The 17,473-nt window shown below is 45.4% G+C and overlaps 1 protein-coding gene across 1 annotated transcript in view; it reads right to left on the bottom strand.

The window, feature by feature from the left end:
• Window positions 1-9,529, bottom strand: part of VSTM5 (V-set and transmembrane domain containing 5) — a 34,285-nt gene extending 24,756 nt beyond the window's left edge. The window contains exon 1 of the mRNA XM_015115480.3: window positions 9,014-9,529. Within this exon, the coding sequence (XP_014970966.3) occupies window positions 9,014-9,104 (91 nt within the window). The 5' untranslated portion in view covers window positions 9,105-9,529. The remainder of the gene's footprint in view (window positions 1-9,013) is intronic.
• Window positions 9,530-17,473: the final 7,944 nt, after the last annotated feature.

A 17,473-nucleotide genomic window follows, 5' to 3' on the forward strand; every position in this document is an offset into this window, starting at 1 on the left:
CATTCCTGTGTTTCATTCCTTTGTTACTTGGTGTGTTTTGTCCAGTTCTTAGTTCAAAACGTCAAGGGCCTGGACAACTCACTCAAGGCTTTCCTTCTGGTAACACCTAGGTGATGCTGCCTCCACCCTCCTCAAAACTCTAACCCAGTGGTTCTAGCATTCAGCTCCATTAGAACCACCTGGAAGTGATCACAGACCCAGATTGCAGGGCGCAGCCCCCAGTTTCTCATTCAGTAGGGTGACGCTGCTGGTGGTCCCGGAACCGTACTTTTAGAACTTTGGCTGAAAGGATTCTGTAAGACCTTAGAGTGAAAAGGACACCAAGGATACCCTCAGGGTCCCAGCAGGCCAGGCCCTCCTCCCCTCTCACACTGCTCTGCTAACACCGTTCCTGCCAGGCAGGGGCTAGTCTGTGATGCAGCACTTCTTATCTTGGGGAAGGGAAGTTTTGGGACATGCAGTCATTACCGGAACCAGGGTCAATGGATCAAGAGTGAAAGGACACAGGTTCTGGTGAACAGAATTGAGGCAGAGTGTGTAGAACAGATACATTCATGGACTCTAGAGTCAGACTAACTGGTGTTCAAAATTTAGCTGTGCCAGTAACAACTGTGTGAACTGCGGTAAATGAATTACCTTCTTTCAGCCTGTTATGGTACCTAGGAAATAAGGATGATATAATAGTGCCGTGTCTACCTCCTGCAGCAGAATAAAGTTCAAATGATACAGTATATGTAAAGAGCTTATCACTCTCTAACACTTGGTGGTAGCTCAATAAATAGTAGCTATTATTAATGAGAATTCTTTGAAGATGCACAGGCTTTCTTGGTGAGGTAATGAGCTCCCCATCCTTGGGAGTATATAAGCAGAAGCTGGAGTTAGATCAGGGATTAAAGCAGATCTGAGACCGGGAGTGTTGGAGGAGGAGGCTGGTTCTTCTGCTCCAGATCACATAATATAACTGGAATAAGCATTTGTAAATCCACAATTCACTTCTGAAGTGTGGCAAGAATGGGCAACCTGAAATTCTTCCCTGTGGAATTCCTTCTAGAATCTTCCTACCACACCTTTTCCAGGCACCAACAAGAGCCACCCTTGCTGGAAAGCTGGACTCTTTTCTGAAAGACCACAGGGTATGTAAAAGTCACTGCTGTGATTCTAATCAGATGCCAAGGAAGCAGGGTATGACAGCAGCGACTGCCTCACCCTGCACCAGTGTGCAAGGGGTTGGGGACCTGGCTGGGTTTGCCCTCTGCAAAGCTGGGTGTCAAGACTGAGTCAGGCCTGGGCCAGCGGCCAGCCTGGGGAACTAGAAGGTGTGGTCAGTAAATGTGTGTTGAACAGGAAGATAAAGGAAGAAATGAGGTGTTGTTATCTCCCAACAATTCTTTTGGGGGGACTTTACAGGATGCCTGACAGCACTTGAAGGAGGGGTATAGAGTGATCAAAATATCATTCAGGGCTGGAGACAGTGGCTTACGCTTGTAATCCCAGCACTTTGGGAGGCCGAGGCAGGTGTATCACTTGAGGTCAGGAGTTCGAGACCAGCCTGGCCAACATGGCGAAACAAAAAATACAAAAATTAGCCGGGTGTGGTGGTGCACACCTGTAATCTCAGTTACTCAGGAGGCTGAGGCAGGAGAATCACTTGATCCTGGGAGGCGGAGGTTGCAGTGAGCCGAAATCACACCACTGCACTCCAGCCTGGGTGACAGAGTGACACTCTGTCTCAAAAACAAACAAACAAACAAACAAACAAAAAAATTCAGGCACATGCATAACTGGATACCACAGGTTACAGTAAATTCTCCTCCAGAAAAACTAATAGGCCAATTCCTCTTCATCCTTTAAATTTCTGTTTAAACATCATTTCCTCCAGGAAGCCTTCACCAATCCTTAGCACCAAGTTAACGGCCCCATTTCTGTGTTCCCATTGTTCCCTGTTTCTCTCCAGCAACACACTTATCCCCCTCTGTTGTAATTCCTCCTGATGAATGGCTCATCCTCCTCGATCTGCCATCAGCTATGTGAACATAGGGGTTGGTCCGTCTTGGTGACCATTGAATCCCCAGGGCCTAGCACAGTGCCTGGCACTGTGGGCTTCTCATATGTACCAGAATGAATGAATGTCTTTAGGCAAGTCCCTCAACTTCTCTGAGCCTCAGTTTCTGCACCTATAAAATAAGGACTAATGACATCTCGTTGCAGGCTAACTCTGAAGATGAATCAAAAGCAGCTGTTACAGTGCCTGTCATGAAGTGCTCGGTAAGCAGTCACAGTTATTATCTTGTAATTGTTAATTTATTAAGTTATACAAAACTGAGGAGATACTGGCTTTTCATCTCTTCAGTTGGTTGGAGGCTATTATCAGTGATCTTTCTAAACCACACATTTAGCTGTCTTCCCTGGCTCTGACAGACCTCAGTAATCTGGTCCCAACTTTCTTTTCCATTTCCATCTCCCACGACTCCTCACCCCCCAATTCCAGTTGTACCAAACTACGGACCATCCCCCACTGGGCCTTTATTCACTCAACCTCAGCTCAGCTCACCGCTTTCCCATTCTCAGGTTCCTGCTCACTCTTCAAACCCATCTTTAATGTCATCTCCTCTGCCAGGCCCCACTAGGCTCCCATAGCACAGCTCACACCAGCCTTCCACTCATGTTAGATGACTGACTGCCCGTCTCCCCTGCTAGAAGGTGTGGCAGGTATCACATTGTGCTTATGTCTGAATCACCAGCATACAGCAGTATGTGATGTGACTCATGCAAGCACGGGCTGTCGAATTGAATTGACCTGACATAAAGGAGCAAGTTCTGGTTCAAGAACCCCTGAAATCCCATCCCGAAGTGCATGGAAGGCTTGGTGGATGGGGAGAGGAGAGAGGAGCTCTGATGTTCTGCTTTGAGGCATTGGCTTTTAAAAAAGACTGTGATCCAGTCCCAGAGTGAGCCTGGGGCGGGAATCTCTTATTAGTACACAAGGGCAAACTGTCAGAGGAGCTTGATGTTAAGTCCCCTTACCTGTGCCTAGTGCCGCCAAGGACCCACATCTCCCTCCTCCTCTGGCACTAGTGTAGGGGTCTACTGGAGGAATTATTCCAGCACCTTCCACCCAAGATGCAAAGCCTTCCCAAGCTCCAAGACCTTCCCAAGCTCCATTCCCTTAACCATCAGACAACTAGTTAGACTGAATACAAGGAAATTAACACGAGTCGAAAAGCCTGATTAAAGTAAAGAATGATCACCCCTTCTACTGGTGCACAAAGAGAAGGTGGTTGTCCTCACAATTCGCCAGTGCTAAGAACTTTCTCTCTCTCCCTCCTCACCTGACTACCTCCTACTTTGTCATCAAGGCCTCCTCTTCAAGAAGCTCCTCCCATTCCAAACCAAGCTAACTGCCTTTCTCCGTACCCCCAGGGCAACTGACTGCGAATCAGCTGCTTAGGATTTGACTTACAATCCCTCAGTGCAAGGCCCCGCTGCTACCCCAGCTCTTGGCAAGCTGTTCCAGGCACAGTGGGTGTTCAGGAACCATTTATTGAGCCAAACCAAACTTCCCAGCAAGGCAGCCTTGTCTCCTGCCCTCAGCCTGGTGGGAAAGTATTTTTAGGTTTGCCAGGATAAAACCACGAAGACACAGGTGAGACTCTATGACACAATGTTGGGTGTTCTGAGAACAGCAGGCGGGAGATGTGCTGAACCAGCTGTTTCCATAGGATCAGACTAATGGGGGGGAATGGTCTAGTCTAGTGCAGTACTTCTCTGGCCACACATTGGAACCACTGAGGAGCTTAAAAGCAAAACAAAACAGTGTCTGGGTCCTGCCCTCAGAGATACTGATCTAATTGGTCTATAGCAGGATGTGGGCATCTTACAAGGTCCGTATATACTCAGAGAAAGGTGACCCCACATACGGGGCTTACACACAGCACTGGGATTGGCATGGGCACTGTCAGCTGAGGATTCTCTGCAGCAGGGCTCCTCTGGGGTCAGCATGGCACGCGCCTGAGCTGCCCGAGGGTGTGCCTCAGCAGACAGAAAGGCTAGTATGCTCCCTTGACCAGTTGGACGCATGGACAAAGAGTGTCCTGTGCTCCTTTTACTGTCCAGGGTGTCATTTTTCCTTTTCCTATAGGGATGACGGGTGCCTTCCCAGCACAGCAAACCAGTTACAGGAGTGGCGAGTTATTTCCAACTTGAAACTTGTCAATCCCTGTCCCTCCCACTCTCATTCCTGCTGGATAAGTAATTACTTTCCAACCCAAAGCCCATTTTGCAGGGAAAATCCAGGTGCAGAGAAGCCAGCACCTTGAGTACACAAGCAATGGGGCTCCAGCGTCAGTGGGGTCTCTGAGTGGGGCAGTGGCTAAGTTCCCATGGGTGCATCTTAGGGCAGCTTCCACTCCCTCTTCCCTTGCCAGGTCCCAGAGGTATTGTGCACCTATTTTTTGAGCACCTGCTGTATGCCTGCAATTCTCTTCTCCACCCTGTCCTGCTGTACACACTCATCTTTCAAGACTCAACCTCACCTTCTCCGTGAAGCGTTTTCTGACTCTCCAGGCAGGAGGCCTCCCATGACTGGCAGAAGCAACACACGTTCTCTTTGGAAGAACTCAACTTCAATCCAGGCTGACAAAAATTGGAGTAAAGCCTTTTTGTGAGTTTTAGACACACGGTCTCACTATATTGCCCAGGCTGGTCTCAAACTCCTGAGCTCAAGTGATCCTCCCACCTCAGCCTCCCACATAGCTGGGACTGCAGGTGTGTGCCACTGTGCCCAGCTCCAAAGCTATTGATTTATAACATGAATCCTGACTTTAGATATAGTAAAAGTTTTTTGTTTCCCCCCCCCCCCCCCAAAAAAAAGTCTTACATCAGATAAGGGATATAGCTGTCCTTAGGTCCTAGGGATAATGGAGAGGAGAGTCTCCTGGCCCTTGCCCTGCTCCAGACCAGTAGGGAGTATACTCAGGAAGGCTCTTGGAGATCAGGAAGTAAGACATTTGTGTGACTTTCCGGTTGACTCTATCCCCCCAACAGCTTCAATTTTGTCTTTCAGGCATTTTCTGAGGTGGGGAGGAGGTGTGTGTGCAGGGGTGCCCGTCAGCCAGGGAACTGGCACCTCTTCCATACGATGTGCGCCATCACTAGCACTGCACACATCACCCTGTATGAGGAGTCTCTCTCCCCTGAGTGAGGGCTAAAAGCTGAAAGCTTAATTGTCCATCAGTGGGGCCTGGCTAAGTAAAAAGCAGCATATTTATATGATGACATATGTAGAGAAGTTGAAAGGAATGCACTTCCTTTATCAGCATGGATAGAGCTAAAAAAATTGGTGTAGAAACTAAGTTGCTGAGTAAACAGTACAGAATGATTGCATTTTTTTTTTGAGATGGAGTCTCACTATGTTGCCAGGCTGGAGTGTAGTGGCATGATCTCGGCTCACTGCAACCTCTGCTTCCTCGTTCAAGTGATTCTCCTGCCTCAGCCTCCCGAGTAGCTGAGTCTACAGGCGCCTGCCACCACGCCTGGCTAATTTTTGTATTTTTAGTAGAGATGGGGTTGCACCGTGTTGGCCAGGATGGTCTCGATCTCTTGACCTTGTGATCTGCCCGGCTCGGCCTCCCAAATTGCTGGGATTACAGGCATGACCACAGCGCCCGGCCCCATGATTGCATTTTTTTTTAAAGTACATTGGAAACTCACTTTTTTTTTTCCAGTCGGTACATTTGTATGTATGCAAAAATATTTTTTATAAATCTGAAAGGACAGTGCAGAGTGAGACCATTTGTCTGTTTGATCAGGGATCAGCACACGGCCCACAGCAGCATAGTAGGTGCTTCTAAGATATTTGCCACATGGATGACAGCACTGGGCAGCTGCTGAGGACTTATGGAGTGATGGACCCAGAATCTCATGAAGGGCCTCGAGGGGATTCCTCCTATACTGGCTCCCTCCTTATCCCACCCACCTCAACCTTTCACTAAGCCCAGAACCCACGGCTCCATTCTGGCTGTGGCATCCCTGGGTCTGTCCACTCCCTCCTCAGCTTTGGATTCAGCCCTAGCCCTGTTCCTCTATTTTCCTGAGGACTGTCCCCACTGTGTGTATGTGTGTGTGTTGGGGGAGCTGACTGTTACTTCGAAATTGGGATTGGAACAAAGCAAGCTGATTCTGGCCCAGGCCATTAACTAAACTATCCTACTGTGGTCTCAGATCCAGTGCCTCCAAATGAGAGGGAGCACTGGGTGGGTACTCGTGAGCCTGATGGCTAATGTACTGGGAAAGGACATGAACAAATGTTCTAGAAAGATGCTTGCCTGGTGGGGAGGCCTGCCAGCTTTCCAAGCCCATAAGTGCTTGTCCTAGTCGGCTTGGGCTGCTGTAACAGATGACCATAGACTGATGTGGCTTAAATCACAGTTATTTCTCACAGCTCTGGAGAGGCTGGGAAACTCAAGATCAAGGTGCCAGTTTTTGGTGAGGGCCTTCTTCCTGGCTTGCTAATATCCATTTTCTCTGTGTCCTCACACAGCTGGGAGGGAGAGCTCTGGTCTCTCTTCCTCTTCTTATAAAGACACTAATCCCATTATGGGGTCCCACCTCATGACCTCATCTAAACCAAATCACCTTCCTAAATCCCCTCCTCCAAATACCATCACATTGGAGGTTAGGGCTTGAATATATGAATCTCGGGAGGACCCATACATTTGTAGGGGAAATGTTTCAAAAGCAGGGTGTTTGGCATGCTTTAACTCAGACTTCAGGGTAAATGGTGAATATCAGGGGTTCTGGATGAAGCTTTTGACACAGGCAGAAGAGGTAGAGAATGCAGGGAACTGGTAGGAAGGAGGAGGCCTACTCTTCATCATTATGGCTGGTTCCAAAGCACACGCTTCATTCAGGCAGGCACACATTCATTTAACATCTTTTAAAGGGGCAGGCCCTGGCTAGCACTGGGCAAGTGCTAGGGACCCCGAGTTGAAACAGAGGGCTTGCCCTCCTGGAGCTTACTGCTGTGCATGAGACAGGTCTCAATGGAAAACTGCAAACTTTTACCTGGCCTCCAGGTTTTGCATGTGCTGTTTTGTCTGGGACGCCCTGTATTCCCTTTGTCCTGTCTCCCCAACTGCTCCTACCCATCTGGCAGGTATGAGTAGGTGGGGCTGTTCTGGGGAAGTTTGCTCAAGTCTGGATTTTGAGACACTAGGGATCACAGAACATGGCACCTCTTGCCTCTCAAGGCTTGCCATTGCAAGGCTGCCCCTCTTGTTCGCTTGTCTGTCTTCCCCATGACACCTGAGCTTCCTGAGAACAAAACTGTGAACCACCATATCCTAGGTACCTACTGTGGCCTGCTTCTTGCAGGGAGAGGGTGCAGTCAATGAGTGAGTGAATGAATGAATTATACACTATTACGAATGGCTGGTCCCTGAGCATGATGGGTATCTGAACAGATGTGTAAGTATGGTGATTGGAAACAAGTGCTAAAGGTTTGAGAAATAATAGAAAAAGCCACTGCAATGACGAACACACCCATCCACCTGCTCGAGACTAACAACTAACTATTTCTTGATCCACAGCTGCCAGAGGAACACGCCTCTGTCTTACTGGGTTTCTGAGATTTGCAACCTCCAAAGCTGGGCTCTAGCCAGAGGGGTGTAAAGGTCAAAAGTGTTAGATCGTTCAGTCACCTTGTATAAGTGACATAACATTTCTTTCTTTCTCTTTCTCTCTCTTCTTTTCTTTTTCTTTAGTTTTGGAGAAGGTCTCATTCTGTTACCCAGGCTAGAGTGCAGCGGCACAATCAGGGCTCACCGAAGCCTCAATCTTCTGGGCTCACGTGATCCTCCCACCTCAGCTCCCCTGTCCCCCAACCCCAGTAGCTGGTCCTACAGGCAGAGGCCACCACACCCAGCTAATATTTTCATATTTTTACTACAGACAGTTTTGCCATGTTGCCCAGGCTGGTCTTGAACTCCTGGACTCAAGGAATCTGCCGGCCTCGGCCTCCCAAAATGCTGGGAATACAGGCGTGAGCCACCACGATCGGCTGATAACATTTTTGTGCCTCAGTTTCCTCACTTGTGAAACAGGAATAAGAGTAGTTTATTAGGGTTGCCCTAAGGACTAAATGAGACGGGTCTTGTAAAGTCTGAGGGATGGTAAATGCATAAATGCTTAATAAATGCTGGCTCTTACTAGGAGGCCTCTCACCTCCAGCGGCCCTGCTCTGTCATTCTCTAAACTTCAGTTGGTCCATCTGTAAGATGGGCATGCGAATGGTAATGATTAAATGAGAAAGTAAAACTGTGCTAGGATCTGTTATTTGTGTCCAAGAGAGCCTGTGGGACTATGCTTCACATCCAGGCTCACCAGGCTGGGGATTCCAGGTCCCGGCCATCCAAAGCGAATCTGCTCAGTGCGCTGGTGGAGAGGACCACCTCCAGCCTGGGGACTTCAGGCCACAACGCCCAACCCAAGCCCCAGAACCTTTTTTCTCACGGGAGCAGGCTGCTGTGGGTTCGTCTGACTGATCAGGGAGGCCTGATTATTCTCCCGGGAGATGACCTGGGAAGGCCATGGTGGGTCCCCACAGTAGGGGGCGGCACACGGACTGCAATCTGGTTATTCCAGGAAAAAGAAAAAAATGTTGCAGAGGCGGCGGCCATAGGGTTGGGAGCCGGTTATCTCTGGGCCACCTTCCAGCTCTGATAACTGCAGGCCGGGCTCACCGGGTGGGGCTGGCGCCCCGAAGTGGGCCGGGGCGCCGCGGTCTGTAGCCTCTGCTTTGCCCGGCCCCTCCCGCCACGGTCGGGCGCCGGGTCTCCAGGCCGCGCCCAGCCCCATGAGGAAGCAGCGCGGTGCCTGCCAGCCCGAGCTCACCGCGTGCCCTCAGCCGGACAAGGTGGGCAAGGGCCAGGGGGGTCGCTGCTAGACCCCGGGACCCGCACGCACTCCCCTACCCATCACCGCTCCCCCAGCACCCGGGGCATCCCCCAGAGCTTACTCTGCAGACAGCAGGCTGCGGCCAGGCAGAGGGCGAAGAGTCCTAGGGAGATGCCTCGGGTCTTCCTCCTCCCGCTCGGCAGAGGCCTCATGGGCGAGCCCGGGGCGGCGCGGGCCGGGGTGTGTGCTCGCTGCACCGCGCTGCAGCTCCTATGCAGCCTTCTCTCTTCCTCTGCCACTGGCTCCCGCAGGTTCTTTAGGGCCAGATGCAGATGAGCTGGTTGTACTCTGGTTGAACCAGTTCCCAAGGATAGAGAAGGGGAGGGGGAGCTGCGGGGGGAGAGAATTAATATGGGAAGGAATGGGAATGCACAGACTCAGAGGTAAATAATGGCAAATAATGAGCAGCCTCCTTCCGTTCACACCCATTTTACTGGTATTGATTCAAGGTTCGGCTGGATGCTAGGTGGCAGGAAGGGAAAGTACTAGCTATTGCTTCAGGACAGCTAGTCATTGGCATCATGGGCAAAGGGAAGGCTTTTAGGAAAGTGAAATGACAGCCTGGAGTGAGAGGGATGAGGGGAGGGGGCGGGGAGACTCAGGCTACCCTGATGGGAATCACTGCACAATGATGATATCCATCCATCTATCCACCCATCTGTCCATCCATCCATCCAGGAAATGTTCACCAATCGCCTGCTTATTTGCACAGGGCCTCGCGCGTGGCAGTCACTCAAAGAAACTGGTGGAACGAAGCTAGGCACTGCTAAGTGCTGGGGATACAAGGATGTGGGCACCTCTTTAGAAATCCTAGCAAGAGCCAGGTGCGGTGGCTCACGCCTGTAATCCCAGCACTTTGGGAGGCCGAGGTGGGCAGATCACAAGGTCAGGAGAACGAGCCCACGGTGAAACCCCGTCTCTATTAAAAAATACAAAAAAAAAAAAACAAAAAAACAAAAACCCGGGTGCGGTGGCGGGCGCCTGTAGTCCCAGCTACTCAGGAGGCTGAGGCAGGAGAATGGCGTGAACCCGGGAGGCAGAGCTTGCAGTGAGCCGAGATCGGGCCACTGCACTCCAGCTTGGGGGACAGAGCGAGACCCCGTCTCAAAAAAAAAAAAAAAAAAAAAAGAAATCCTAGCAAGGGGTGGGGGCTGCAAAGAATGAGCAACTGCTGTACAATTCATACGCCGTTAGGATCAGAGAGGCCCAGCGTGTTCTGGGGGCTCAGAGCAAGTGTAATTAGCCCCCAGGAGAGGTCGATGGAGGGGTGGGACAATCAGTTTTGGTCCAAACTAGTCACGAAATTCTATTTCACTTTGTCAAAACTAGAATTTCTAGCTTCACTTGCCACAAGGGGTAGCAGTGTGACCCGGTGCTGGCCAGTGATATTTAAGGGGAAGTCTTTTTGAGGTGTTTCTGGAAACGTTTTTGCTTTCTTCATAAAAAGGACAGCTAAGGCTGGGACTACCCCCCCCCCCCCTTTCTTTCTGCCTTGAAAACATTTATTCTGTCCAGATCTGTGGCATATGTCTTGCATCTATTAAGTTACATAAATGAATGAAAAAACCATCATGCTAAGTAAGGATGGTGGAGCAGGAAGATAGAAAGACCTAGAAGGGCCGGGCGTGATGGTTCACACCTGTGATCCCAGCACTTTGGGAGGTCGAGGCAGGTGGATTGCATGAGCCCAGGAGTTTGAGGCCAGCCTGGACAAATACACTGAGACCCCATCTCTACAAAAAATACAAAAATTAGCCTGGGCATGGTGGCCCATGTCTGTAGTACTAGCTACTCGGGAGGCTGAGGCAAGAAGATCACTTGAGTCCAGGAGGCAGAGGTTGTAGTGAGCCGTGATTGTGCCACTGCACTCCAGACTGGGTGACAGAATGAGACTCTGTTTTAAAAAAAGAAAGAAACAAAGGAAGACATAGAAGATTATTGTAATCCACTGTACTTTCCAATCTTCTTCTGGTTTCTAAAGGAGATTTCTTACCGATTCCAATGTATTCCTGGTGAGGCTGGTAATAGTGGTACCCTGCTGACTGGCTTGGGGTGGGTTTGTCAACCATGCTGTCCATTTGAAGTACCCTGTCTGCCAACCAAAGTATTTGGTTCAAGGATGGGCAGACAGGGCCATCAGAGTCTTCTCTGGAAATGTATGGCCACTGCTGGGATGCTAAAAATGGGATATGAACCTGGGGGTACTGGTGGACCATCTTGTCTGTCATGTGGAGAGGTCCTGGGTTGAGAATGAAACCAAGATGAGACAAACTGAGCTGGGAACTAAGGAAAGAGATAAAGGCCTAACTACATGGGTTGAGTTCTGGGATTCTGCACGGTTGGGTTTGCCATTTATCAGCAAATAAATGCCCTCTTTTGCCTCAGCAAATTTAAGTTGCATTTTTATGATATAAAATTGAGAATGTCCTGCTAAAACAAGTGGTCTTCTTGACATTTTTCTGTTTTCTTTATTAGACATAAAGGGCGTCAGGAATCACTTGCATTCATTTGTTTATCCATCAAACATTTATCAAATCTGCCCCCATATCAGGCAATGTGCTAGGCACTGCTGCTCCAAAGATGAATAATAACTCGTAACTCCTAGTCTCAAAATACTCACAAACTAGTGGAGACAAAATGATTCAAGTTGAGAAAGCCTTCCAGACACAGAGGTTTCTCCTGCTAAGGCTAAGTTGAGAGGAAACTGGCTGTTCTGCTTACTGCTATGAACCCTCGAAATCTGAGATAGGTCTTAATTTAGAAAGTTTACTTTGCCGAGGTTGAGGATGCATGTCTGTGATATAGCCTCAGTAGGTCCTGAACACACGTGCTCAAGGTAGTCAGAGCACAGCTTGGTTTTAAACATTTTAGGGAGACATGAGACATCAATCAACATATACAAGATGAACATTGGTTCTGTCTGGAGAGGCAGGTCAACTTGAAGCAAGGTGAGAAGACTCAATGCAGGAAGGGGTGTTCCAGGTCACAGATGGCTAAGAGACAAATGGTGGCTTTTTCTTGAGTTTCTGATTAGCTTCTCCAAAGGAGATAATCAGATATGCATTTATCTCAGTGAGCAGAGAGATGAATTTGAATATAACGGTAGGCAGGTTTGCCCTAAGCAGTTCCCAGTCTGACTTTTTCCTTTAATTTAGTGATTTGGGGGCCCCAAGAATTTTTTTCCTTTCACATTTCCCCCCTTTTCTTTTTAAAATTTTTTTTGAGGCCGGGCGCAGTGGCTCAAGCCTGTAATCCCAGCACTTTGGGAGGCCGAGATGGGCAGATCACGAGGTCAGGAGATCGAGACCATCCTGGCTAACACGGTGAAACCCTCTCTCTACTAAAAAGTACAAAAAACTAGCTGGGTGAGGTGGCGGGCACCTGTAGTCCCAGCTACTCGGGAGGCTGAGGCAGGAGAATGGTGTAAACCCGGGAGGCAGAGCTTGCAGTGAGCTGAGATCCGGCCACTGCACTCCAGCCTGGGTGACAGGTGAGAGTCCGTCTCAAAAAAAAAAATTTTTTTTTGAGAAGGCACTTTAGAAGAAAATGAGTCTCTGGGTTCTGGTTTCATTGGATCTCTCATGGCTTAGAATGGTTTATTCCTAGACAGGTAGGTGCTGAGTTATTAGGAAAGCTCATTATTAGCAGGTTGTGAAGTCTCATGTCCTATGACAATAGGGGGAGGAAGGGAGAAAAACAGTAAACTAAAGAATAATCCTGAAAAATTGATATAGGCCACATTATACTGTGTAGACAAGGATGAGGACAGTTTTCCCAAGGGCTTTCATTGGCTCCATAAGTCAAGTTTGATTCCTTAAAGGAAAGTACACCATTCCAGTCAAAGCCTTGGTAAAATAACCAGTTTCTCCAGTTTTGTCCTGTTACAAATGAAAACAGATTCTTGTTGCACTTATGCAAATAAGTGTATTGTCATGAGTTAATAATGCTCACAAATAGTTTCCAAATTCTGTAGAAATCAAGTAGAGAGAAAACAAATGTACTCTACCTTTTGTTCATAGGTACTCAATTGTTAAACGTTGTAAATAACTTAAAAGTTTTCTTGACTCTGAAAAACAAAACAAAGGATCAGCAATGTTTTAGTTAGAAAGATTACTTTAGACTTCTATTAGCTTAGTCCATGTAGATAATTTTTGTTATGTTTGGTATTCATGAACATTTCAGCTCTCCATGAGTTCCGAAAGTTTTCCTCTATTCGGATGTCACAGTCTTCAAAGTTATCCGAAACCTATATTCAAGAGCATCTGTTAGAGTTGTATAGCCAATAATAAAAACACCTTTTTTTTTTTTTTTTTTTTTTTGAGGCGGAGTCTCGCTCTGTCGCCCAGGCTGGAGTGCAGTGGCGCGATCTCGGCTCACTGCAAGCTCCGCCTCTCGGGTTCCCGCCATTCTCCTGCCTCAGCCTCCCGAGTAGCTGGGACTACAGGCGCTGCCACCACGCCCGGCTAATTTTTTTGTATTTTTAGTGGAGACGGGGTTTCATTGTGTTAGCCAGGATGGTCTCGATCTCCTGACCTCGTGATCCGCCCGTCTCGGCCTCCCAAAGTGCTGGGATTACAGGCTTGAGCCACCGCGCCCGGCCATAAAAACACCTTCTAAGAGGACCAACAGAAGACAACAATTGTCTGTGGATGACAAAATGTTTTAGGGCAGCCATAGTAAAAGACACAATTGACAAGTAAATTTGTTACCTCTGTGGCACACAATAATTTAACATAACAATTATAATTATTACTGATAATGTACACTAAGTCATATCAGAATTATAGGAGTTTTCTGTAATTTTGTAATACACACCAATAATATATTTAAACAAATACAACCCAGAGAAAACCAAACACCATGACATATTTGACAATGCTTCCTGTAGCATTTATATGCCAAATAAATAAGCCAAATATGTCATTTTTTGGACTTTAGGGAACCTATTAGTAATATCTTAAATATTAATTAGGTCAGAAAAAGACAGTTTATAATTTGATTTTGGAAAGTTAGTCAAATATTGAAGGTTTAAAACACTTGATAACACAAAATAGGATTACAGGTCTTGTAAAATAAGTCATTCATTTAACCAAAGTGATAACTCAAGGATTTGTTTAAAAAGGCAAAAACCTTCCTTCTTTGAGAGATAAGACTTAATTTTCCAAATGATAAGCCCTAATGAAAACAGCATGAGGCCAATTAACTTTTTCAAAATTTTATAAACAATTATAAAATTTTAGCCTTGATCATAAGATGTAGCTTCCATAAGCCTTTATAACCTTTGTTAAGGAGTTGGTTAATGCTTCAAGAAAACCTTGTTTATCTGATACAGGGGCCCATATGCTAGTCTTGCATCAGTGTATCTTTGACATTAATGGTTAATTTATAGAGAAACTGAATTGATTTTATCCCTTAAAATTGGTCCTTATAATTTCACACTCTCACCTCTTCTGCAATAGACCCTGGGCCTTGAGGAGTTGAATGGCTTTAATTTCTGGTCCTGTGTGTCTCAGGAATGCAGTTTATTTTGATTGGGATCTTTAGTGTTTTTTTTAGATGGAATCCCCCTCTTTTGCCCAGGCTGGAGTGCAGTGGTGAATCTTGGCTCACTGTAACCTCTGCCTCCCAGGTTCAAGCAATTCTCCTGCCTCAGCCTCCTAAGTAGCTGAGATTACAGGTGCCTGCCACCACACCCAGCTAATTTTTGTATTTTTAGTAGAGACAGGGTTACGCCATGTTGGCCAGACTGGTCTTGAACTCCTGACCTCAGGTGATCAGTCTTCCTCAGCCTCCCAGAGTGCTGGGATTATGGGCATGAACCACCATGCCAGCCTTAATTGACATCTTCTATGGGGCCTGAAAATGAGGCTTTAATTGTGGTCAGTGTTTAACATTTAGAAGGACTTTGTGTCCTTTTTAGACCCAGAAGTCAAAGTCCTGTAACTTAATGTCACAAGTACTTAAAAGCACATACAGAAAGGTACACAGATGTAAAAACCTTAATTAAAATTTTTTTAAAATCTCAGTTTTTCCCTAAGCAAACCAAAACTCAATAATAATGGCATAGGAATTATTTTGATAAAAAAACATAAAGTCTGTTAGGCCAGTTACCAAAAGGCAAAAGAAAAGACCTTCTGTAGTGTACAGAATATTTTGTTAGAAAGAAACATTTCCTTTAGATGTTTAAGAAAATATTGTTAGCATCAACCCACAACAAACAGAACTTGAGGAAAAAAACTTACATGAGTTGAAAATGAGTTGAAGGAGAGCATTATTATTTTGAGCCTTTTAAAAGAAGAAAGAAAACTGAAAATGGAGTGATCCAATAAAAGTTAAGCTTTGGATTAAAAACATTAAAATCGCTTATAATCAAGAGTAAAACAATCCCTTAAGGAAATTTTATTGTTCTAATTCCTTAGTGTATAAGTATTTTTTCACATCAAATCCAATCTCTAGAAAGTCCATTATAATTTCCCTTTAATTATAGATAACTTGATCACATAAAAGTTTTTGATTTTTAAAAATAAATCCTCTTATTGTGACTTACACAGACCATTCATGACATGCTTGGACTTTCCGGTTTGTCCTGAATATCCCTCTTTCTTAAACTACTGTCATCTTGTTCTAGGTCTAAGTTTACCATATAGTATTCTTTCTCATATAAAATTATTTCTCTTTAAGCTTTCTTGCAAAAAACAAACAAACAAACAAACAATAAAAACTCTTTATTTCTGTAACTTTCTTTACATCTCTCTTATTTCCTTGTTCCTTTTACCTTGTTTTATACATAACTTTTAAATAAGCTTTGAATTACACAAAAATCGTTCACCTTTTTAAAAACGACACTTTTTTTTTGGAAAGACTGTTTTCCTACAATATATTCTTACTGGAAAATACCCAGATATTGACATATCTATTATTTAATTTAATATAACTTTAGATTCTAAATTATGACAAGTTTGTCTACAAGTATTTATCCCATTACATTTGTCTACTTATTTTATTCATTTACCTAGATTATTTATGAAAACTGTGATAGTCATCACTTAAAGTTATGTGCCATTGCAAAATTTTAACTGAGACAGTGAGAAAGATCTGCCCTAACTGACTCCATCTTGCTTCTAATCTCTAAGCTGTCCTTGTTCATTCCTGGGCTTTGGGAGGAACTTAATTTATAGTTTAGCTTTGAAACAAATGTGATAACAGTACTTTCCCCAAACAAACCTCCTTACTGCCTGTAGGCTAGACTGTCTAAACCCAGAAGATTGGAAGTTATGATAATTTTACTAAATAATTCAAGATTAGCTATTTTCATTAAACCAATATCAATGTCTTATTTATTAAAGAGTACAGAAGCAAAGAGCATTCTGTCTTGGGCTGGGTTTATAGTTTTGTTACCCCTACACCAAATTTTGACACCTTATAGTGTATGGCAGGGATAAATATGAAATTGCCTGATTAATAATTGCAAAGAGAAATGTATGCTGGCAATTCTTAAGATATTTCTAATATTACTTTACCAATAAATTTAAAGCTAGCTTATTTATTAAAGATTTTACTTAAGGCCGGGCGCGGTGGCTCAAGCCTGTAATCCCAGCACTTTGGGAGGCCGAGACGGGCGGATCACGAGTTCAGGAGATCGAGACCATCCTGGCTAACACGGTGAAACCCCGTCTCTACTAAAATACAAAAAAAATTAGCCGGGCGAGGTGGCGGGCGCCTGTACTCCCAGCTACTCGGGAGGCTGAGGCAGGAGAATGGCGTGAACCCGGGAGGCAGGGCTTGCAGTGAGCTGAGATCCGGCCACTGCACTCCAGCCTGGGCAACAGAGCTAGACTCCGTCTCAAAAAAAAAAAAAAAAAAAAAAAAAAAAAAGATTTTACTTAAGTAAAATCATAAATCAAATGCATTTTTGAAAAGCATTTTGACTAGTCTTTCCTTTTTCTGATAAAGTATTTGATTTAAGCACTTTTATTTTCTTTAAGTCGATTAATTAGAACTCTTTTATATATTTTCAGTAGTGACACATTGTGTACACAACACATAAATACATAGACAGAGGTATGCCAATAGAAGTACACCTTATAGATTCATAAAAACCTTTTCAGATTCTTGATAACCTGTTTCACAACCTGAGGCAGTTGTCAGGTAAATAGCCTTAAATTTTCATGTTAAAAGAAACAATTCAGGTGAAAATCAAATGGCAAAATTTGCAGTATAAGGAACAGAGAGAAAAAGTCTGGTACTGCTAGAGAAAGATTAAAGATGGATGCCAAACCAAACATAAAATTACAAACATTTATCAGAGGATTGTATAAGGAGATAAATTTTATTTAGATAGGAACTACCTATCTTTTAACTGGATCTCTGAGCTCTGGGCAGAGCCCACACTGAATCCTGGGTTTCCAAAAAGGGAGAATTATTTTGAGGTTAGACCATGTGATGCTTTTACTGTGCATTAAAAAAATTTGTTTTTAAACAAAGACATTTCTAAGTGTCTAAACTACACTTCTTCTTAACC

This window comes from Macaca mulatta, chromosome 14 (genome assembly GCF_049350105.2).
Source record: "Macaca mulatta isolate MMU2019108-1 chromosome 14, T2T-MMU8v2.0, whole genome shotgun sequence".
Classification (NCBI taxonomy): domain Eukaryota; kingdom Metazoa; phylum Chordata; class Mammalia; order Primates; family Cercopithecidae; genus Macaca; species Macaca mulatta.